Genomic DNA, 23448 nt, shown 5'->3' on the forward strand with positions numbered 1-23448 from the left:
AGCAAGCAGAGCAAGGCCTTTGCTCAGTAACACTTCCTTTCTCTCCACACTGGATATGACCTCAGATGTGGCACAGTCCACACTCACATCATTTCTGATGACCTGAGGAGGGTGAGATGTGGGTATATCAAACAGATGCAGAAAAGCATGCTGGGAGATTCAGCTCTGTATTCTGTGTCCTAGATTCCCCTTGGTCCACCCGTACTGCGAGTTGGATGTGGGAACCAGCCATGAATTCCTATTGGCAGCAACTTAGACCCAGGACTTGCATGTGATAGTGCTCACAGGAAGAGTGAATCACGGATATGAATGACATTGCAGATGCCACAACCACCAACTAGTCCTGGCTTATCAGGTCAGGGCACAGGCTGCTTGTTCTAACATGACCTCCAAGATGGAGCCAACATGAGCCTCAGAAGGGAACCCTCTGGACCAACAACCAGTGACTTTCACTAAGCTCCCTCGTGATTTGGCTCAATAGAAGATGCTGTCTTGTATCTGACACCCTGAGAAGGATTTTTGAGAACAAAAATGTCTAGATCAGTTTCACCACTCCAAATGCAAGTTTGCGTGGAGCAAAAACAAATTTCACAGTTGGTATTGTGGGTTGGGATATGTACCAAAACACATGCATGGTATTCACACTCAACACAGCCACCACTGATTCTATGACCTATTGTAAGAGGCACAGGGAGGAGAAAGAAAATGAGGAGGACTTGGTGCATCCAGTGAGGCTGGGCCGGGAGTCTGGTAGGTCTGGTCTGGAATCCTGATTGTGGTGCATTACAAATGCAACTAACTCACATAATCCACATTAATCATATACCTTTCTTTAAGTCACATCACAAACTTAACACAGAGTTCACATGTGATATTGAGTCGGGCATTATTTCCCATAACACTGGGCCAGTCAGGGAGGGAAGCACATGCTGCAGTGCTCAGGTCCAGATTCAGCAACTGGACCTAAACCTACAGCAACAACCACCTGTACTTTTACCACCCTTCGCCTGGGGAGCTGAGCACTGGGATAAATCTTTCATCCTAGTGGCTGCCCACATTCAGTGGATTAGAATCACCTGGGTTGATTGTGGCTTAGAATCACCATGTCCAGGATCCATGATGATCCCAGATCACTTAAGATCCTGAACCAGAAAGGAAAATGAGTCATTGTGGGGTCAGCTGAAAAATTCAAACGGGGTCTGTGGATTGAGCAGTAGTGTTGTATCCATGTTGCTTCACTGAATTGAATGGCAGTGTGGTTGCTACCTAGGAGAGTGTCTTTGTTGTAGGAAAATCATATTAGAAAACACAGGGATAGTGTGAAACATGTCAGGCAGCTTGCTCTCAGGTGGTGCAGAAAAACACTATTGATAATGGGATTACATATAGAAAACACAGGTGATGGAGAAAATGAGATAAACTGTTAATAGTAAGTCTGTGTGAGGTCTGTGGTGGAATTGAAACTCGAGGGGGAGTCAGGGTTCCTTTTACCCTATTTATGACACAATTATATAATATTTCCAAATGAGCATTTTCCTCAGTGCTCTGTTTCCAAGATCAGGCTGGTTCCCACGACTGGCTCATTCTTATCATGTCCATTTGATCTGGAATCTGGTCTCTCTCTTGACTTAAATACCACAATTCTTGCTACTTGTGGCCCTGGTCTTCCAAGCCTGGAGAATATCTCATTTGAAGCTAGTCTTGTGGCCCTGGTCTTCCAAGCCTGGAGAATATCTCATTCGAAGCTAGTCTAACCCACGTCAGAATCTGTGGGTTTTCCTAAAGTCCCCATGACCCCACAGGAGACCATGACACGCTTCCCTAATCACGCAGGGAGCACTGCTCCTTGCCCCTCACTGGACACCCAGGCTGTCCTTTATTCTGAGGGTTCCCTGGAAAGAAGTTTTCCTGGATGTACAGACAGCGTTCAGGCGAAAGTAACACACAGGATAGATATAGGGATAGCATCAGAATTCCTTAAAATTGAGAAAAAGGCCAAAAATCAAATAGAAAATTGGGGAAAATAATGAAGAGAAAATTCACATAGTAGATGAAAAGATGACCCTGAATCAATCATATGAATGTTAATTATGGCAAGCCATTCAATTAGTTATTATTCTGGATTGGTCTGGATAGTCTGTATTTTTTGAATTTTCATGTTGTTTTTAGAGTAAGCATGCCAATTTCAACAATGGCCACAACAATGACAACACAGGCAGGATGAGATCATAATTGGGAAGTGTCAACTCCTTAGATCAACTAGAAGTATGTGTAGGGTTAGGGGCTATATGGGAAATCTCTGTACCTTATTCTCAATTTTGCTGTGAACCTAAAACTACTCTCAAAAATGAACTTTACTGAACACTTTAAAAATTATACTCAACAAAAATAAAATTCTATATAGGGTCAATAAGGCATAAGTAACTTATTGAAAAAGCAACAGAGAACCAAGCAATATTTAATTATGACAGTGAGGTATTTATGTGTATTTGGAAAAGAAAACATTGAACTAAACTGTGTAGATATATTTGAAAAAGATAATACTGAGTTTTTAAAAAGCTACTGGAGTGGCATATACTAAAGGATAAGTAGAGATTTGGAAATGTATTTTTTATTAGACCAGAACACTGATCGAGTCTAAATTTGGACAAACAAAAAATGGAAAGTGTGGGTGGATGTTAGACATAGAGATAACAATAAAATCTAAAATATAAAGACATATCCTAGCATCAGTTCTAAGTCAGGCAGAGGATCATGCTTCCTTCAAATCCAATCTCCTACGTTCCAAGACATTCATTAAGAAAGTAAAGTCATGATTTCCCAAGTGTTTATCCCTTTAATGTATCTGTTCTGAACATTGAAAGGCAGGTTGGGGATTTTAAAGATGTGGGACAGACGACTTAGGCGTAGAGAGCACACGCACACTGCATCACATTCCACAACCATATTGCCAGAATGCTGTGAAAGAACAGCTCTGAAACCACAACCCCCATTGCCATGATATGCAATTTATAGGACAAGGTGTGCCAGGAGGAGAAATTCCCATTGTGGCCAAGGAGAGGTCTTTGTGAGAAGATTACTTCGCAGTTCCCCCTCAGACCAGCACACCCTTGATCCTGTACTCATCGCCAACCCAAGGTTGATGTGAAATGGTCAGGTGGGGATTTTTCTCTTCCACAGCAGTCAGCAGCATCTGAGTTTCCTCATCAAATGCAGATTTGTTCAGCCTGAGAAAATAGAAATAAACTTTTTTTGACTTTACACATGATTGTTGGCCTCCCTACATCCCAATGCCTATTTCCTCTCATTCTTCTCTAGAAATGACAGGGGGAATCATATTGAATATGAAGAGAAAGCATGAATCTTTCTGTAGAATAGGAATGTGAAGGGTAGGGATGTGAACCCTACCCTTGTTCATCCTCAGCATATCATCCAGGGGCCTGGTATAAGGAAGGCATTCAAATATTCGTTCGACAGATGTCAAATACATCTTGACACATATTGCAGATGTAAAGACTTTGCTCAGCCCTTTGTGGCACCCCTCCCAACTCTGAGCTGGGGTTGCATCTTTATGGGCAATGTAAATAGGAGACGATGTTTATAGCCGAGTGATGGTTCTTGCCCACCAAGGGACATTTGACAATGCCCGGAGACTTTTTTTAAATTTCAGGAAATGGATGTGATAACCATTCTTTTTAAAAGAATTAATCAGTTAAGTAAATTTTTATTGAGATATAATTTACTTAGAACACTGTGTAAGTTTAAGGTGTACATTGTATTGTTTTGATACATTTATATATTGCAATATGATGGCCACCGCAGAGTTAGCTAATACCTGCATCACGTCACATAATTGTCATTTCTTTTTTGTGATGGGAACAATTAAGATCTAGTCTCTTAGCAACTTTGAAGTTTCCATTTTTGATCATCATGGCTGGGTGGAGATGCTACATGTGAGTAGAGACCAGGGATACAGCTCAACATCCTGCAATGCACAGGACAACTCCCCACAGCAAAGAACTCTCCAGCCCAAGTGTCAATCATGCCAAGGACTGGCAAATCTACAGTAGACTAACCTCACTTTGAGGTCACTAGCTACCCAGGGAAATAGTGTTCACTCACCCAAGAAGCTGTAGTGTACAGTCCGGGTGGCCCAAAGCTTCACACAGAACCACTACCCCATCATGGTCCAAGCTAATCCAGTCCAGGTTCAAGCCCCTCAGTGATTTGCAGATGGTGAGAGCTGAGGCCAGGTCCTCACAACAGGCAGTGGTAAGCTGACACATTTCCAGCCTGCAACAGGGAGATACACCAGCTTTGGGTGGGCTGTAAGGTACACCACTGTGCGATGCCAGTTCTACACCTCTGAGCAGGAGACTTTACAGTCTAGACCAGTGGATGTCAACTGGAGCCATTGTGTTCCATGGGGAACATGTGGCAATGTCTGGAGACATTTGACGCACCTGGGGAGTGCTCCTGGCATCTCGTGGATAGAGAAAGGTCAGAGATGCAGCTAAACATCCTACAATGCACAGGACAGCCCCCCTCCAGCCACAGCAAAGGACTATGCAGTCCCAAATGTCAATAATGCCAAGGTTGGGCAACCCTGGCTGCATGAGACAGCATTTTGTTATCAGATTGTTCCAGACACACTTGTTTTAAAACCTGCTCTCATTTGTCCCATTAATCCTCTAGCTTTTCCTTTTTTGTGAAATGAGGAAGCTTCCTCATAAAGATAATCAGTAGATACTCACCCAAGATTCTCTAATTTACAGTTAGGATGCTTCAAGGCTTCACATAACTGTTTGACACCAGCATCTTCTATTTTATTATTCCCTAGTTTCAGGGTCTTTAGTTTTTCATTGCTAATAAGAACAGCAGAGATGTCCTTACAGCAAACAGGAGTGAGGTAACAACCTGCTAACCTGAGGAAAAAATACACAAAATACACCCACACACAGACACATAGACACAATTGTGAGGTCCAATCTTTCATTGCTTAGCTTATTTTCATTTATACATATGAAGGAAGAAATAGCCAGGTACTTCTGAGATGGTGATGATAGTAATGACGATGGTGAAGATGGTGATGGTGAAGATGTAATGGTGAAGATGGTGGTGATGATGATGATGGTGATGATGATAATGGTGATGGTGAAGATGCAACGACTTCTCAGTTCCTCCACCTTCCTCACTCTGCCCAACAACCTGGGCTCCCTGCCTTTGTCCTTCCCTGCCTGGTCTCTCCACACTAAAGCCTCTGCTTTTGTTGTTCTCACTGGTTGAAATGCTTTTGGCCCAAATATCCATGGGGCTACCCTCTCACTTCTTTCAAATCTCTGAACAAATGTCACCTTTTGGTGAGGACTTCCCTGAATATTTTATATAATATCACATCCCCAATCTCTCTCCCACCTCCAAGCTCATGATTCCCCACAGTACTTATCATTCACTACACACACATATACATATATACGTAAATCTGATATATGTATACATGTGTGTATGCTTGTATATGGACACACATATAGGTACATTTATAGACACGTATATGTGTGTGTGTGTGGTGTGTATATGTGCATCTGTGGTTCTCAAGCAGAAATGATTTTCGTCCCCCACCCCCACCCCAGGGACACTGAACAATGCCTGGAGTCATCTTTGGTTTGCCACACTGGGAGAGAGGGTGCTAATAGCATCTAAGGGGTGGAAGTCAGGGATGCTGCTAAACATCCTACAAAGCACAGGACAGCCTCCACCCCCCACAACAAAGAACGGTCTGGGCCAAAATGTCTATAGCACCGAGACTGAGAAACCATGATATGTACACATACACACATGTTCTTGCAGCCTCACACTCGCACATATATGCACATGTGTGTGTATGACACTCCAAAATCGACTTCCATGGAAACATGGATGTTGGAGCATTTCATGTCCCAATTTATCTTACCCACTCAGAAGAGTTTCCAAAACCTAGTAGAAGGAATGAATGATCCTCATCATGCTGTGTCTCCTACTATCATTTACTAAGTACTTGTTATGTGCCAGCCATTGATCACAGTTCCTTAGTGCATTATTCCTATTGGTTGCCTCAATTCTTTGAGGTGGGGAATATAATTATCCTCATGTCACACTTGGGGAGAGGGGAGGCACCCTCACAGTTTCATCCAGCTAGTCTAGGGCACTCAGGACTCCATTTCTGGTGTTCCTGAAGCCAGAGACCCAACTCCAGAGTAGCATGTCCGACCAAGTCCTGACAAGTCCTTTCGTCAGACATGCACACATCACTGTGCCCCTGGATGTTCCCAGAAGGATTGGGCAGAATAAGCATTTAGCATCCCTTTATTTGGCAGACCCCAGGCTTCCCCCTTTCCATTCCCTTTGCAGGATGTGCCAACCTCCTAAAAGAAACCCTGACATTCATGGAAATGACAGCAGACATACCACAACTGCTGTAGGTTGCAGTTTGGGTGCCTCAGTGCTTCACATAGACACCTCACTCCATTATCTTCCAGGAAATTTGACCCAAGATCAAGAAGGGACAGGGATTTGTTGTACAAAAGGGCTTGGGAGATGTAGTCACAGGCAGCAGAGGTGAGACAACAGTACATCAATCTGCAAAGACACACAAACACACTGAATCTGTCAACCTGCTTAAGCTCCACGTGGTAATATTTTCATGAAGCCTCATGCAAAAATGTTCAAGTCGTTTCTCGTACTCTGCGGTCACTTGAGAAAAACAAGAGGATTAAAACATGCAGCGTTTGCAGAAATGCAGAAGCAAGAATGTGGAATATGGTGTCCCAAACTGGGAAAGGGAATCTCAGATCCCAGTTCCAAGTCAGATGACCAGCAGCTGGATGACCTTGGACAAAGTCATCCCTTCTCTGCAACAGTGTGCTTGTTATTTAGTGGAATGTGCTGGACAACATCCTATTTAACATGATTTTTCTTTTAAAAATATCATTTAAAAATTAATTTTGTGGTTATGAGTTCTTGTAGACTCACTTGGAAATTTGGAAAAATAACGAGAAGCATAAGATACAAATCGCAACCTAGTGGCTCATGACTGAATATGACCCCTGGATGTAGCTGGTTTAGAGGACATTATGCTGAACTTTTTAAAAAAAGTTATCAGTCAACATTTAACAACCAAGAGATTTCACGTGGAATTCCACACTTCTAGCTACCACAGACAAGCCAGATCCCTGGAATTCCACAGCAGATGGTCACATGAGAAAAGACATGTAGGAGGGAACAGAAACTCTCCCTTGAGTGGGGCAGGCACTGTCCAACTCACCATCCTCCCCCAACTAGCCCCTCACAGGTTCCCATTATCTGACCCTCCCTTTGGGGGCATCTGAGAACGTGACCTCTGGCAGGAAGAAAGCACAAGTCCTTGACAAGCAAACACTACTCACTTGTGGTCGGTTTTCCCTTACAGGCTTCTCATTTTTGAAATCAGACAATGGGCACCTAATTCATACTTTTTTCGATGAAACAAGCATTTTCCAATATTTTGAAAATGTGTTAATACTTTAGTGGTTGCATAATATAATCTCCAGTGGCTCCACTGCCCTACAGCTATACGTTCCCTGAATATCTCCACTTGCATTCTTTATACTTTTTGACATTTGAAATGATACTGATTTACCACCTTGTGTCAAAAATTTTTTTTGAGATACTGAGGTTTACTATTAACAGATTTTCATTTCAGTTTCTCAATTTATTTGCCGACTTACTTTGCAAAAACTCACCGAATTAATACTTCCAATCATAGTATAAATTTGCCCGTTTGCAGAATCCTGGCCAAATGCAGTATATTTTTAAATTTTGCACATTTGTTGAAAACAGTGTTATTTTGTTGAACATTTTTCCTTTTATTTATTTTTTTTGTGAGGAAGATCAGCCCTGAGCTAACATCCATGCCAATCCTCCTCTTTTTTTGCTGAGGAAGACTGGCCCTGGGCTAACATCTGTGCCCATCTTCCTCCACTTTATATGGGAGGCCGCCACAGCATGGCCTGACAAGTGGTGCATCCGTGCGCGCCCGGGATCCGAACCTGGGCTGCCAGCAGCAGAATGCGTGCACTTAACTGCTACACCATGGGGCCGGCCCCGAACATTTTTCCTTTTAAAATCACTAGTGAAAATCTTGCGTCTTTAGTAGTCTATTTTAAAAGAATAAAGATTCAAGTGTAAAAACAACAGAAAATGTTAAACGATATATTTTAAAGAGCTCTGTAGATAAATAAAGCCCATTTTCATTACCAGTCATTGACTACACCTTAATTCTATTCATTGTATATCGGACAGTTTTTAATAGCCGAATATTTTCATCTTCCAATATGTCATTTCTTTTGTACCTCTGAAGAGTTTTCATTTTAATCTTTATAGTTCAGAGTTTTTTCTTTTTTAATAGTTAGGTTTTACTGTTTAATGTTCCTGGACCTTATTTTACTGTTGATTTGTGTCTAAAACATCATCTCAGTAACAGTATCTCAATCCTCTTCTATTGTAAATGCCACGTATGTGTGTGTGATGCATATGTCTGTATACACATCTACACCTGTGTATGCAAATACACACAAACAAAAGGTTTGTTTCTGGGATATTCATTTGCTTCCATAGACCTCGGCGTTCTTGCACCTGCCCTTCACTTTAAGGCAGGGCAACATTTTGCTTGATTTAACACTAAGTTTCTCATGTGGCCTCACTGGGCAAATAGAGAATCCACTCTACTGCTGCCCCGGCCAACTGCCCCCAGCAGAGGAAGCAACTCACTTTATATGTCAGCAACAGGAAAGAAATAGAGACACTGAACGATCCCAGTAATAGCCCAGCATGTATGAAGTCCTGTACTCGAAAGTAATCAAATGAATTCCTTTTCTTAATTATTTATACTCTCCCTCTGCCAGCACCCAGTATACCTACAAAGATATCATCCTTCTTCATAATAACAGGATTTGTTGAGCTCCAAATTAGCTGCCAGGGATCTAAGGGCTAGCCTCGCGTCTCTTGAATTCAACTTCATGGAGCCCCTCTGGGGCGAGTGGTTGTATTCACTCCACTTGACTGACAGGACACGTGAGGCGTGGAGAGGCAGCTCAGGTCTGACTACAGAGTCCACGTTCTGCAGCCTCTGTCAATGAGCATTGCCTGCCTTGATAACTGAGGGGTCCACGAACACGCTTCTGCAGTTTCCCCCAGAGCACGCTTCCCACAAACCAACTTACAGCAATGTCTGCAGGGCGCAGTGTGGGTGCTTCAGGGCATCACAGAGCACCAGCACGCCTTCGTTCCTCAGGGGATTTTCTATCAAGGAGAGGAGCTTCAGCTTCCTGTTGCAGACGAGAACGGAGGCGAGCTCCTCACAAGCTTCATTTGTGATGTCGCACTTTCCCAACCTACGTGTGAGACACGTGCGGTGGGATGTGACCAGAGGCTTTGGACGGCTGATGCAAAACTAGCCATGGACCATACCCTGGCCTCTAATCTCGCACCTGCCAAGCCGGTGTCTACATTCCAGACTTTTTAAGAGCACAGATGTAGTTCCATGGCTGTCCTTATTAGTCCCTCAATACTTTCCACTGAAGTTATGAAAAAGTCTGAGCCAGTGGTTCTCAACTGGGGCTGATTTTTGACCTCAAAGGGACATTTGTCAGTGTCTGGAGACATTATGGTTGTCACAACTGGGGAGAGGGGTGTTATTGGCATCCACAGGGTGGAGGCCAGGGATGCTGCTCAACATCCTACAATGTTGTGGACAGCCCCTCAGTAAAGAATGATCTGGAGCTCAATAAATCTCATGATCTGATTATTTGTCAAGTGTTCTGAGATTGAGAAACTCTAGTCTGAGCCTTAATGCAGCTTAAAAGACCTCATGGGCTAGAGCAGGTTTCCCACTCCCAGCACTATTGACATTTTGGGCCAGATAATTCTTTGTTGTGAAGGCTGTCTTGTGCATTGTAGGATGTCGAGCAGCGTCCATAACCTCTCTCCACTAGATGCCTGTAGCAGTCTCCCCATGCAATTGTGACCATCAAAGTGTCCCGAGACAGTGACACGTCCTAAGGGACAAAACTGCTCTCTATTGAGAACTACTTGGCAACAGGGAATCTGATTTTGAGAACCTCCCACCGCCAATGCCAAACTGAAATCAAAGGAACAGTTGGTCTGCCCGAAAGAGGCAATGTTTCCAGCTATAAGATGTCTACAACTGACTCCTGATTTCCTAGACTTGTTACCCAATTCGTATGCTAACGTATAACATGTAAAACCCTACGCAAATGGATAGTATGAAATGGGGCAAAATACTAAGGTATTTTGTAAGTTCCCTGGGAGCAGAGAGCTAGAGCAGAAGAAAAAATCTTTTACGATTTGGAAACACCTCGAATGATAAATAGGATTTGCAGCAAGCCTATATGTTCAGACAACTCTTATGCATGGAACCTGCCTCTCTCTCCTGATGAATCTTGATGGGTGAAATTAACCGGGTGTATGTGAATCCACCAGTCATATTTGCAATCATTACCACAAAGAAGAGACACTGAACCGGGAGAGAGAAGAGCATCTTCTCTGGGTGGGTTTAATGAGCTGGTTGTGTTTACTTCTCTCTCTATTACTTCCCTTTGTTCTCTCTGCTGATAAGTGGATTGAGCCTATCTAGAAATCACCTAACAAGGGTAGGGACATCTCAGATAATTCTCAAGAGGAAGAAATGATTAGAGGCAATTCACTTTCCCTCTGGCCTCAGTGTTGTCATCTGCCGGATCAGGAAAAAATCACATTTGTGGTCAGGAATATGCTTTCTCATTTTAAGTTTCTGTGAATATCTTCAGAAAAAAAAATGCGGTTTTGGCATGGTTGGTTGAGGGCAGAACTGAGAAGAGTCAGGTAAGGTGTCCATGAGAAGTAATTCAAGTGGGTACCACAGAGGGAAGGATGGGACAAGCCTTCTGAGAGGAAGCCTTGCTCTTTAGAATCCATCCTCACCTTACGAGGAGGTCTGCAGATACCGAGAAAGAAGTGATGAAAAATATAAGAGGTGAAGGCTGATGCAGGAAAGAAAACGGGCACATTCAAACTGCAAAGTCCACATTGGAAAAAAATATCATTCATCACGGACAACGCAGAGACTTACATCAGCTCCTCTATGTTGCACATCGGGTGCTTCAGCGTCTCACACAGCTGCCTGACATCTGTGTAGGAGAGACTGGTGCCATGCAGGTTCAGATATTTCAGGTGAGGGTTATGAAGAATGGCCTTAAAGAAGTCTGGACCATTTCCAAGGTTAGAAGCAAAATTATACCTACAAAAGATGAGGAAATATTGGCAGTTATACAATGAAGTCCAGGCACAAAGCATGGCACTCTTGCACAATTCTTCCTGCCTTCTCTGCTAAGGCTCACAACACTGTTTTTGGATATCTGGTTACTCTTACCTACAAATCATTTGTCTCTGGAATCTTCAGATACCAGACAAGCACAGAGGCTCGAATACTTGGATCTGCCCTGTTTCTTCCTAGTCTCTCCATATCTGCTTACATACTACCAGAGAAGTGAACCCAACTTATCCCATATTAAACACTGAGCACCAAGAGGCCAGAGACACTATGGGCCTCTGCATTCCTAGGTCTAGCACAGTCCTCACATACAATAAAGATGCACATATTTGAATCAACCCTCCAAGCAAGACTGCGTTCACCAAAGAAAGGATGTATTTCTGTTTAAAAACTAAGAACAATAATAAGAAAAATATTTTAATAAAAATAAGTTAAAAGGAGACAATATATGTAGTAGTTAAAGACTCAGGCTCCAGAGTTAGAGAAAATTGGATTAGAAGTTTTGCTTTTTTCTGGATATTTTTGCAAGGTTCAGCAAATTAACTTCTAGTTTCTTCATGAAACAAATAGGCATCGTCAGGATGATTAAGAAATTACCATTTATTGTAATGCCTGGAACATGATAAATGTAAGTTGGCTTTGATTTTTAAAAATAATGTATATTTTTATATATTTATATATATTTATATATGGTTTATAAATACATGCCACATACTATGTGACTCCTGGTGTCATGACAGCAGACTTGAGCACACCCTGACTTCCCCCTTCCTAACCAACTTTGAGAAATCATAGAGAACAAAAAAAGTAAATATTCTGCCATGTTCAAACACTAGAATGGGAATTATGAATAGGCCAGAAACAAAAGACAGGTGAGAACAGATTGAAGATGGAAATGGTAGCCTAGAAGAGTTGTAGCAATTCCTGGCAGAGTGATGCCCACGTGTACGAGAAATACCCAAGGCACTTCCTGCCCAGAAATGGAGGCAGCTGGGAGCTGGGGACAGCAAGGTGGGACTTGCAGGGGTTTGAAGGAGAGGGTTAGTACAGTCAGGATAAGACAGGCTGACCCAGCCAACAGGGAGAAGTGCTACCATGGACAGACAGGGAGTGCCCTTGATATGTGGAGACACCTGTGAGAAATGGGGGTATCAGAAGGACAGCAAGATCAGCCCCATGAGCCAGCTCATTACTGAAAATGCTGTGACTCACAAACTGGGAAGAGGCAGTGGATTCCAACTCCAGGCCAGCACTAAGTATTGAGTCACAGACAACATGCTGGGAAAATAACCATAAAGGTGTTCATGTAATCGAGCATCATCGCCATCTAAGGATCGTCAACCTCAACCTCATGGAAAGGAGACAAACTAAAATGGATGTGTTGATGACACCCCTTTGTTGACTTTTTGCATTCCTTATAGCTAAGGAAAAAGAGTTAATGAAGCAAAATGAACAGGATCTCAATCATCGGCAATTTACACCATTGATGAACTAAGAGCCATGCGCAGCTTGAGCAGGCTGATAGGTTAAAATCCCAGCTCCACTCCTTCCTATCTGCGTGACTGACCTGTGGGCAAGTTCCAAATCCTCCCACGCTGTGGTTTCCCCATCTGCGCAGCGAGGTAATGAGAGCACCCGCCTCCTTAAGTCGTCAGAAGCATATAAATGAGTTAATGTTGAGAAACACCTAGAATAGCTGCTGGACATGGCAAGTGCTAAAGTATAAGCTAAACGAACATTTTCTCTCTTTGCCCGAGAATTAAAGATCCCTTGCCTTCTATCCATGTGCTTTGAGAGAATAAATGATTCAAACCACGGTTAGTGTGAAAATTACCTGATACAATTAACAATCATTGATATAAAAATATTTAATAAGCTTACTAATCTCCTCTTAAAGTTTTGTGTTCAAATCCTATAAAAATCTTAAGTTTATCTTGATGATGTTAAGATGAATGGCTTCAAGTTCTACCTCCCTACGGTAGCAGAAGTAAACAATTCTGATAGTTTTCCTAAACTTAAACACAATCCCCAAAGTTATTTTCTTTATTAATCATCTGTCAGTTTTAGGATTGAAAGGGCCCCAATGAGCCAGGAAAATTAGGTTAAACAAAACCCCTACAGGGACCTATTATATTGAAATTTGCAAACTATTAGGGGTAAAGAGGAATCCTAAATACTAGCAAGGATAAGGATTTTTTTAAAAGATGACCTATAACTGAACAAGAATGAAAATGATATCACTCTCTACATCTGCAAGTGAATTGTCAGACACAGAAAGACAAATACTGTATGATCTCACTTCTATATGGAATCTAATAAAAACAAACTCATAGATACAGAAAACAGGTTGCTGGTTGCCAGAGGCAGGCATTGGGGGGTTGGTTGAAATGGGTGAAGGGTCAAAAGGTACAAACTTCCAGTTATAAGATAAATAAGTCCTGGGGATGTAAGTTATAGCACAGCGACTAAAGTTAACAATACTGTGTCATGTATTTGAAAGTTGCTGAGAGAGTAGATCTTAAAAGTTCTCATCCCAAGAAAAAAAAACTGTAACTATGTGAGGTGATGGATGTTAATTAAATTGTAGTAATAATTTCACAATATATACATACATGAAATCATCATGCTGTACACCTAAAATGAATACAATGTTTTATATCAATTATACCTGGATAAAACTGGGAGAAAAGCTCTATATCTGCAAAGCTGAATTTAACAAATAAACCAGTAGACTCAAATAAGAAAACAATGTCTTTAATACTCAATGTGCATTCTGATCATTAAAGGGTATGGTTGAAAGTGAGATAATTTTAGACTCAAGTTACTCAAATTTCTGACTTATAGAGCCTCTTGGAGAAGCTATCAGACACAGTGACATAGAAAGAACAATGGACTCATCTGGAAAGAATAAGAAACAGAAGAATAAGATAAGAAATTAGTAAAGTTGGCTAAAATAGGAAAACGCTTTTCGGTAACAACCCGCTATCATATGACATCTACATGGGAGATAGCACATTGCAAGGTGGGAATTGGGTGAGTAACAGAAGAAAGAAAATGCACTCCAAGGTCTTTCAGGTGAAAGATAGAGCTACTTGTTAACTCAAGATCTTCCCACCTTACAGAGTAATCCTTGAGCTGTGCAACTACTGCAAACTATGTGTTCAGGCTCTTCATTCAGCAAATACTGAAGTTCCAACTATGTGCCAGGGTGTGGAGGGTATAGCCTTGCACGAAACAGTCTAGGAGCTTATGTTCTAGAACACACAGAGGTTATGTTCCACTTCGGGGAGACGTATGACAAAAGAGGGACAATTTCAAAACAAGAGAACACAGGAGGAGGTTATAGAGTGACTGGGGTGGAGGGCTGCTTAATTTGGAGAAGCAGTGGTCAGAGAAGGCATTCGGAAGAGCTTGCCAAGGGAAATTCTAGGGAAAGACTGTCTGGAAACGAGAACAGCTAGAACAAACGTTCTAAGGTAGGAATGAGCTCGGTCAAGGGGTTGAAGGAAAGTTAATGTCCTTGGGCAATGGTGTAAATGGGGGAAGCAGGAGGAGAATAAACCAGGGAGAAGGAAGGGATCAGATCAGATTTTGATTTTTTTCCTAGTGATGGGAAATCATGGAAAGGATTTTAAGGCATAATTTATTTTTAAAAATTGCTGTGGCTCATATATGGATTAAAAACATTGACAGAAGGCAAAGTAGCATACAAGAAACTGAAATGGAGGTTATTGGAGTAACTGTTCCAGGTGAGTGATGATGCTTTTTGGAAGTAGAATGCTGACAATAGATATTGAGAGACGTAGATTGATTCCCCGGCTGATGAAGGGGTTGTAACCCAAGGAATCCCTGATGGATTGATGTATTCCCAAATACTGTTACCTCCAACATTCCCTAAACCTTAAGCTTGGAGAAGGATTGGAATTGAAGTTGAGGGAATGAGCCAGGCTTCTAGTTATTTATTCATGTCAGCAATTACACTTAGCTGAGAAAAGAGAAGGGATAATATTTCTCAATTCCAAGACATATGGTTGTCTTTTGGGGGAGTGATAAATGACCAAACTCACAATTTCTATCTTGTCTAGCCATTGAAAAATGAATCTAATGACACTTAAACAACTTTAAATATGTTTTCCACATTTTGCAACCTGAGGTTCCTGGGTTTAATTTTAATTCATGCCTTCACCCAGATGTCTGTTCTCCTTCATGCCATCATGGACATTTATCTAAAATCAATGACAAATCTCTCAATTGCGAGACCATGCATAACCTCTTCCTTGCTACTATTCCTCATGTCTTGCGCTAAATTCATATACTGAAAACCCATGGAGGAAAATGCCAGGCCCCTTCTTTAATATATTTTCCAGAAGGAAAAAAAAAAGTGCAATGGGGGCCACTTTATACTGTTCATGTGGGATCTTTAGTAATTCATTTCTAAGTCAGTTTCCTTATGTGAAATGAATAAACCATTTTCAGAATGCAGGGATCCATTAATTAATACAACAGATATTTAATGAGCCCCTACAAAGCCCTGTACTTGCTAGCTGCTGGAGATACGAGGGTAAACAGGGGAGTTGTCATTTCTCTCATCATGGTGGTTTAGTCAACAGAGAAACACTGTGTCCCCAAGACCACCCCTAGCTTTGACGACTTGCTGGGAAGACTCACAAGACTCAATATATAGTGGTACTCATGGCTGTGATTCATTACATTGAAAAGATACAAGGCAAAATCAGCAAAGAAAAAGGCACATGGATGAAATCCAGAGGAAACCAGACACAAGCTTCTGAGAGTCCCCTCCCAGTGGAGTCACCAGGACGTGGTAAATTCCTCCAGCAACAACTTGTGACAACATGAGTGAAATGTTTTCTACCAAAGAAGCTCATTAGGGACTCAGGGCCCAGGGTGTTAACCGGGGGCTGGTCACGTAGGCACCATCTGCCCTAGCATGAGCTGAAATTCCAGACTCAGAGAAAGAAAGTGAGTGTTGAGCATAAACCACATTATTTACACAGTACAGGAACAGTGAGCCACTCTTATTTGTTAGGGTGGTGGAGGTTCTCCTGAAATGCAAGCTCCAAGATGCCAGCCAAGGGCCAACCTAGTAAGCAGATCTTTCTAGGGACAACAGTCTCAGAACTGCTATGTTAACTCTTTTCTGCAGAAATACATTGGTCAATAATTGAACTTGTGATGACTGTTACCAAAAAGATGTATATAAGGGGCTTTGGAAGCATAGAAAGTCTTCCATGAAGAAGTGACCTTTAAGCTGAATGAGGAGTCAAATTTAACTTGAAAGTGATAAGCTGGTGAGGGTGAAGAGAATAGTATGCCTGAGGCAAACCAAGATCATCAAAGCATCAGAGGATGGCTGTGTGCTTCTCTGTGCTTCCAGTGCATGATTTGTATAAAGGTAATAAGACTGTTATGAGGATTAAAAGAAATTGAAGGAAACAATGCACCTAAAGCATCCAGCTCTGTGCTAAAGAAGTGTTTTATAAATGCTACCTATTCTCTATGCTTATTCTTGGTATTTTTCTCTTTTACAGACCCAAGGCTGTTTTCCCACCTGTCCTCAGCACTCTCATCTAATCTCAATCCATCTGAGCAAATTTCACCAATGATCAGGACTGTTCCCTCTTTGCCTCTCCAACCAAGTTTTATTGTACACGCCACTAGGTACCCTTTGACAAAAATACGATAGTCACGTAGTCCCAATATAAAGCTGATTTCCCCAAAACGCTGACTCTGATCTTAAACAAAACTTAAGCTTTCTTCATGTCAATGTGACCTGGCAGCTTCCTAGCTGATCAGTGACACACAAGGGAGCTGATGCAGTGGAGAGGAATGTACGGTCCTAGTGACCCCTCACAACAGGAAACAGTGTTCTTCCTCATTCGTGCTTTATAAATGGAGCTGTAGCTACTGGGAGCCAAGCTTCTCAACCACTTTTGGTTGTGATGTTTCCCAACAGTTTTTTTCTTGCTCAATAGAACATTCATATCAAGTAAAGCCTCTGAATTTTCTTCTGACGCTTGGATTGTAGCTCTGTGTTTATGCATACGTCTTCTCCAAAAAGACCAAAGTAGAGAAAATGAATCCCCGCTGTTTACTTAGAGAACAAGTTGACATCCAACTTACACGAACTTTTGGAGTTTACAAATGGGCTGAGCCAAGGCCTTACAGAGAATCGCCAGGGAGGCCTCATCGAACTTACAGTTGTCCAAATCTAACATCTGGAAGTCCTTGCTGGTGGTGAACACTGAGCAGAGATCCCGCCAAAAGGAGAGTTTCTGGTTGTTACTACGGGAGAACAAACACTGTGATTCTCCACTGGCTCAATTCAACTCAAGAATTCTCAAAACAGGCAGACAACCATTCCCAGAGCCCCTCAAAGCTGACGGACACCCAGGCCTGAACAGGAAGAGCTGCAGCCAGGTAAACTAAGTCAACATGTCATAGGGGTTAAGGAAGTGGACCTTGAGACCAGAGAAATTGGGATCAAACCCATTTTGAACCCCTTATTAGCTATGTGACCGTGGGCAAGCTATTCAACCTTATTCTGCCTCCATTTCCTCCTCTTTTAGGTGACAATAGTTGACTTTTACGTGAGCAAAGGTTGGTACTTGGTGATCCATCTGTGAACAGGGAACTGTATCCACAGACATGACCACACAGGTATAAAATCAATAAGCCGTGAGATGTACTGTACAGCATGGAAACTGTAGTTAAAAATATTGCATTGCCTACTAGAAAGTTGCTAAGAGAGTAGATCAAAGTTCTCATCACAAGAAAGAAAAAATTCTGTAACTATGTATAGTGACAGATGTTACTAGACTTATTCTGGTGATCATTTCCAAATATGTATATACAAATATCAAATCATTATGTTGTACAGCTGAATTAAATATAATATTGCGTATCAATTATACCTTAATAAAAACAAAACAAAACATGACCGTGAAATGTGGTATGTAATTTGAGAGCTTAAGTGTGAGCTGGTAACCTGAACCTGATGAAAGGTTACAAGTTAAAGTCAGCAAAGAGAAAGACACATGGGCAAAATCTAGAGGAAACTAGGCACAAAATTCTGAGAGCCCCCTCCTATTGGAGTCACTAGGATATGCTAAAATGCTATGGAGAGAAAAAGAAGCATAGTCATGGCAACAACAACAACCACGTATCTTTCAACCTCACATTGTCCCATGAAGTGGGTGAAACTTTTATCCCTTTTTATACAGATGGAAAAATTTAATAAGTCATGCTCAGTCTCACACAGCTAGCAAATGGCAGTGTTCAGAACACAAAGTAAAGTCTCTCTGATTATAAAAGCCGTGCTTTTAAGCACAAAAGTGTAAGGATCCATGAAACACCCATTGAAACTGCAGAAAGCTACAAGTATGCTATGGAGGGGGTATTAATATATGGACTTACTTTGAGATGGATCCAGAGTCATCTGAAAAGACATGTTCTATACACAAGTGAAGTATCTGCAAACTTTGGCAATGCTTTAGGCAGAATGCACATGTTAGCAATTCTTCTGTGTTACCAATATAAATGTTAATTTCTTGGAAGGAATCCATCACTTCTGTCACAAATTCTCTTTCCTGGGTCTCAAACAAATCATTGAACAATTTCTGGAAATTCACCGTGACCTGATTGGGGTCACACTGGCTTAAACTTTTAAGGCATTGGGTTATTTCCTGCTTTATCTCTCTGGACAGTAGAAAACCAAAGGATGTCTCCAGCATGTTGATTATTTTTTCAGTTGAAAATCCAAACAAGAATATGCCCATCTGGGACAAATGGGTGTGGACTTGACTCACATCTGCTGTTACAAGCTGGGTCACGCTTCCAATGGCTGGGTTAGGATTGTCCCTGGGCCGTCTGAGCAGATAGACCATGGCTGCACAGAACTCTTGGACGCACATATGAACGAAGGTGAAGCAGTCACCACTCCTTTGAAGAAGTCTCATGCCCATCCACATCTGGGTGTCTGATTCAGATACCCCATTCCTTCTGAGATCCCCGTGGCAAAACACGAATGTGTGAGTCCATATTCCCTCTGCAGCCAAGGTACACAGGCTTCTTAGTCGGGCTCTGTTCTGCTTAGGTGGACAATTCTCACTTCCTGACTTGAATACGTTAGTAAAAAAGGATACATACAGAGAAGTGGTGCTTTCGGAGGCAATCTCAAGGTCGTCTCCTTTCTCCACCTGCCATTTCAGACAAGTACAGACCAACCAGCACACAAGGGGATTTTGGCACCAGACAAACAGACGTATATCACCTCTAACAAAACTGAAGGCTCTCAAGGCTTTATTCTTCTCATGGAAGAAATGGGAGAAATACAGCTTCCTTTCATGTTCAGAGAATCCTGAAAGAGCCATGTGTCTTGGATGCTGCAACAAGAAAAAATTTTTTTTCATACCCATCGTTCCTAATGCAATAAGGAGAGAGGACTCTGGAAGCATTTGCTTCTGCAGCAAACTGCTCAGGATAATCTGCGCTGGCTGTCGCTGCGTCCAGTCATTGCACATGTTAGTCTTAAGCTCCAAGTTAAATTTCAGTTCCTCAAACCCATCCATGATGAACAAGATTCTCTCTGGCTGTGAAAAAATGCTTTCGATTGGCTCTGAAGACTCAGGCCAGTCCCTGGAGATGAGCTCTACTAAGCTTGTCTCTGTAATACTGTTCATCTCACAGCCATTGAGGAAGAAGACAAATGTGAATCTGTCCTTCCATAAGTTTCCCTCTGCCCATTCCAGCATCACTTTTCTCAAAAGGGTTGTCTTTCCAACTCCTTCAGGACCTTGCAAGACCACAGTGAGTGAAGGCTTTCCAGCCTCATCAGCAGTATATGCAGCATTCAGTACTTCATACTCATTCTTCGTGGTTTCTTTGTAGAAATACTCAGGAACTTGAAGACAGGTTTCCTTTTCCCATATGAGACGGAATTTTTCCTTCATGTGATTTCTATACGGGTTTAGCTTGTCTGAGTTAAAGAGGACAGAACATAAGAGAATTAAAAAATGTACTCATTCTTTGGTACTCAAAATGACCCCTACAGATTTACCTGAACACATGTACAAAGACTAGTGTAGGTCTGTGGATGACCAGGCTAATTAACTTAGTTTTATTAGGACTGTAATCTATCTGAAATCCATGGAAGCATCTGACCCAAATTGGAAGCCTATCTCAGAGTTACAGGCTACACAAAGTGTGAATACTTGGGAATTACATCCCAAGCTGGAAGAGGGTGGTGGTCGTATCTCCCCAGTAAAGAATTCATAAGCACACCATGTACTGAGGGTCTGCTGGGAATCGGGGCTGAGAAAGTTGCTACTGATAGTGTATCTTCCATCTACTCAACAACCCATTAAGATTCATTCTACTCCCACTTTACAAAACAGTGTTGAGAGAGTTTATGTTACTTGACTAATTTGGAATAATAATGAACAAATATTAGGGTTATGTGCCTGTCCCATATCTATCTGACCTGAAACCATATGGTCTAGGCTATTTCTATTAGGCCATGCTGACTGTAGTTAATTTCAGTAAGGCATCCTTGAACCATCGTTCTTTCAACCTGCCCTTACTACATACCATCCATATTCAAGGCAACGTGTAAATAAAATCACAAATATAGACAAGGACCATACCCTGCATTGAGCTACCTGAGGCATTTCTGCCTATCTTCCATGCAAAGGGCATTGATAAGCAAAGGGCTTGGTTCAAGGATTTATGACTAGAAAACAGCCTTAGAGTACAAAGGTAGTCTTTCTCTCTCTGGGGAAGAGAAAGATTTGTTTGTGAAAACAGGTGTTTCTTTCTCCTCTGGAGTACTTGGAGATGTCTCTCTCTGGAGACATCCCATGATAAAAAAGCTAATGTCTTTCTCTGGAAGGGAAGAGGGGCAGGGCTGTCAGCAGTTATCACCTAAGATCAGGATCTTTTAATCTCTGGGTTCCTCAGCTGGGACACAGATCCACTGTGCACAGTGTCCACCTGAGCCCACCTCCATAGTGCCCCCAAGACACTCAAGGGACAAGAAGAACAGATGTGAATGTGAATCTCAAGTTTCCTGTTGTGCAGTGAGCGATAAATCTTCTAAACCCATTTGGGCTTATTATGTCCTTACAGACCAAATTTAGGGGAGTATGGCAAGCTGATTTAACAGTGGCCTGCTGCTTACGAACTGCCTTAGTGATTGACAGTCCTAACCACTAAGCTAGGCATCTGTATACCAGGAGACATGCCCTGGCTTAACTACTTATGCACTGTGAGAATTTAGGGCTACTGTAATCCATCTGAATCTCAGTTTACTTATAAGAACAGAAAGTCTACTCCCACAAATAGATAAAAACAATGAGAAAATAACATGTAAAAAATTGGTCAAAGTGCCCTGCAACTTTCAATCACTGTATTAAAGGTGAAATTTTAAAAAATGATTTGTCTGACATTTTGTCTCTTTGTTTGCCAGGACTTACAACTCAACTGATTTTCTCATTTTCTGGCAAATAAAAAGGGTATTCTCCCAGAAGAGGGCGTAAATCCCATAAATGAGTCAAAAATAACTGGTTTGGAGTCAGCTCTCTCCCTTTTGGAAAAGTCATCTAACTTGGGGGGAACACTGGTCCATGGTTTTCTCATTTGTAACCTCATAGTCATGGTGAGAATGAAAAGATACTATGCATAAAATATGCTCACTGTAGTACCAGGGACATAGCTCTCTATAATTATTTCCTAATGCTGGGATTCTGCCTAGTCCCTTGTGCAGGTCTGGTCAAAAGGACAGACAGCTACCATACTGGAATTCCATCTCAGCAGACCTGGTGATGCAGACACGCAGTCCCAGGTCATCTGGTCTAATAGCAGTCACTCAGCTTGAGACAGAAAAATGGGAAGACAACACTTAGATGAACAGTCTGTCTCAGGACACTACCCATCTGCAGTCCATCACTGGGCCATGTCTGACTGGAGTTGGCTTATAATTCTTCTACTGCCTCCAAGGCTCCCATTGACCCATAACACATTCTCAACTGATGGAGAGGGTGGCCACTAATTCAACAACAACATAACCTTCATTATCATAAGCTCCCAGTAACCCAACCTTCCCCCATGGGTCCCTGCCCCTGCATCCTGCACTTACTTCTGATCTCTTCCTGAGCCTTCGTCCAGAGATCACTCCGGTTGATCTGTAGAAATAGGCTTAATGTCACCTCCCACGCTCGTTTTCCTGGGTAATGCTTGTCCAACAACTTTGCCATATCTTCTCTTGAAGCCTTCTTTAGCTCAGTCCATGGAATTGGCTTGAGTTCGAATTTCAGAGGTTCTTGCTTGAGGAGCTCCTTAAATTTCCAGAACTCTTCCTTTCTGAGCTCTTCCAGGTACCACAACAAGCCAAAGTCAGAAAAAAAAGATTCAGCCATCTGGTCCCACGGTTGGGAGCTTGGACTTCTCCAGAGGAAAAAAATTCTTCAAAAACAGGGAATAAGTGATACCTGGGGAAGAATGATGTGATGACAGAGTTAAATCTCACCAGTTTAAAGTGGCTTAATATTATTGATATCATGCATGTCTTGCTTAAAACTCATCTGTCCAGCTTCATTTGTGGAAGGCACTTATCCTACCTCAACGTTCCACAATCATGCATGTGAATTCAGTGCTACCAACCAAAAATGTGGTTTATGCCAAGCCAAACATCAGGGAGAATTGTAACTACCTAAAACCATAATAAAGCTTTGAGGTTTATCAGTTGGGCCATGGAAAGAAAAGTTAGGATATTTCTATTCCTGTGCCCTCTACTGTGTCTCTCTGGGGACACTTCTGAGAAGTGTTGAATATTGACCTCATGTTGTGGGAGCTTCTATCTAAAGTTCAAAAGCCCATAATATACTGAACATTCCTTGAAGGAGAACAGTTTCTGGTCTAGCTTGACTAAGTTATGAAGACTCTTAAAAGCCAAAAACCTAAAGATACGGCTTTGGTACATGAAAGTTTTGATGAATCGCCGAAGAATAGAAAACAGAGACTGTGACTGGAAAAAGCAATTCTAAATTCCAAAATGAGGGCAGGAAAAGACTAATCCAAGAGCATTTCAG

At 41.9% G+C, this 23448-nt stretch overlaps 1 protein-coding gene across 1 annotated transcript; it reads right to left on the reverse strand.

Moving 5' to 3' along the window:
* Positions 1 to 3094: 3094 nt before the first annotated feature.
* NLRP9 (NLR family pyrin domain containing 9) lies at positions 3095 to 22776 on the reverse strand. Its single transcript, XM_058530344.1, has 9 exons — positions 22497 to 22776; positions 18779 to 20339; positions 17492 to 17647; positions 11144 to 11311; positions 9237 to 9407; positions 6445 to 6615; positions 4755 to 4925; positions 4123 to 4293; positions 3095 to 3227 (listed from the first exon to the last, which is right to left on the reverse strand). The coding sequence occupies exons 1-9, from the start codon at positions 22774 to 22776 to the stop codon at positions 3095 to 3097; spliced, it is 2982 nt and encodes a 993-aa protein (XP_058386327.1).
* Positions 22777 to 23448: the final 672 nt, after the last annotated feature.

Source organism: Diceros bicornis, chromosome 34 (genome assembly GCF_020826845.1).
Source record: "Diceros bicornis minor isolate mBicDic1 chromosome 34, mDicBic1.mat.cur, whole genome shotgun sequence".
NCBI lineage: Eukaryota > Metazoa > Chordata > Mammalia > Perissodactyla > Rhinocerotidae > Diceros > Diceros bicornis.

Bases quoted from the DNA above. Each gene is read 5' to 3' on its own strand.
- NLRP9 (XM_058530344.1), bottom strand. From the start codon at position 22,776: ATGGCTGAATCTTTTTTTTCTGACTTTGGCTTGTTGTGGTACCTGGAA. The intron at 20,340-22,496 runs GTAAGTGCAGGA...TCTTTAACTCAG, and splicing joins GGCTCAGGAAGAGATCAGAA to ACAAGCTAAACCCGTATAGA. The intron at 9,408-11,143 runs GTAAGTCTCTGC...TCTCACACGTAG, and splicing joins TGCAACATAGAGGAGCTGAT to GTTGGGAAAGTGCGACATCA.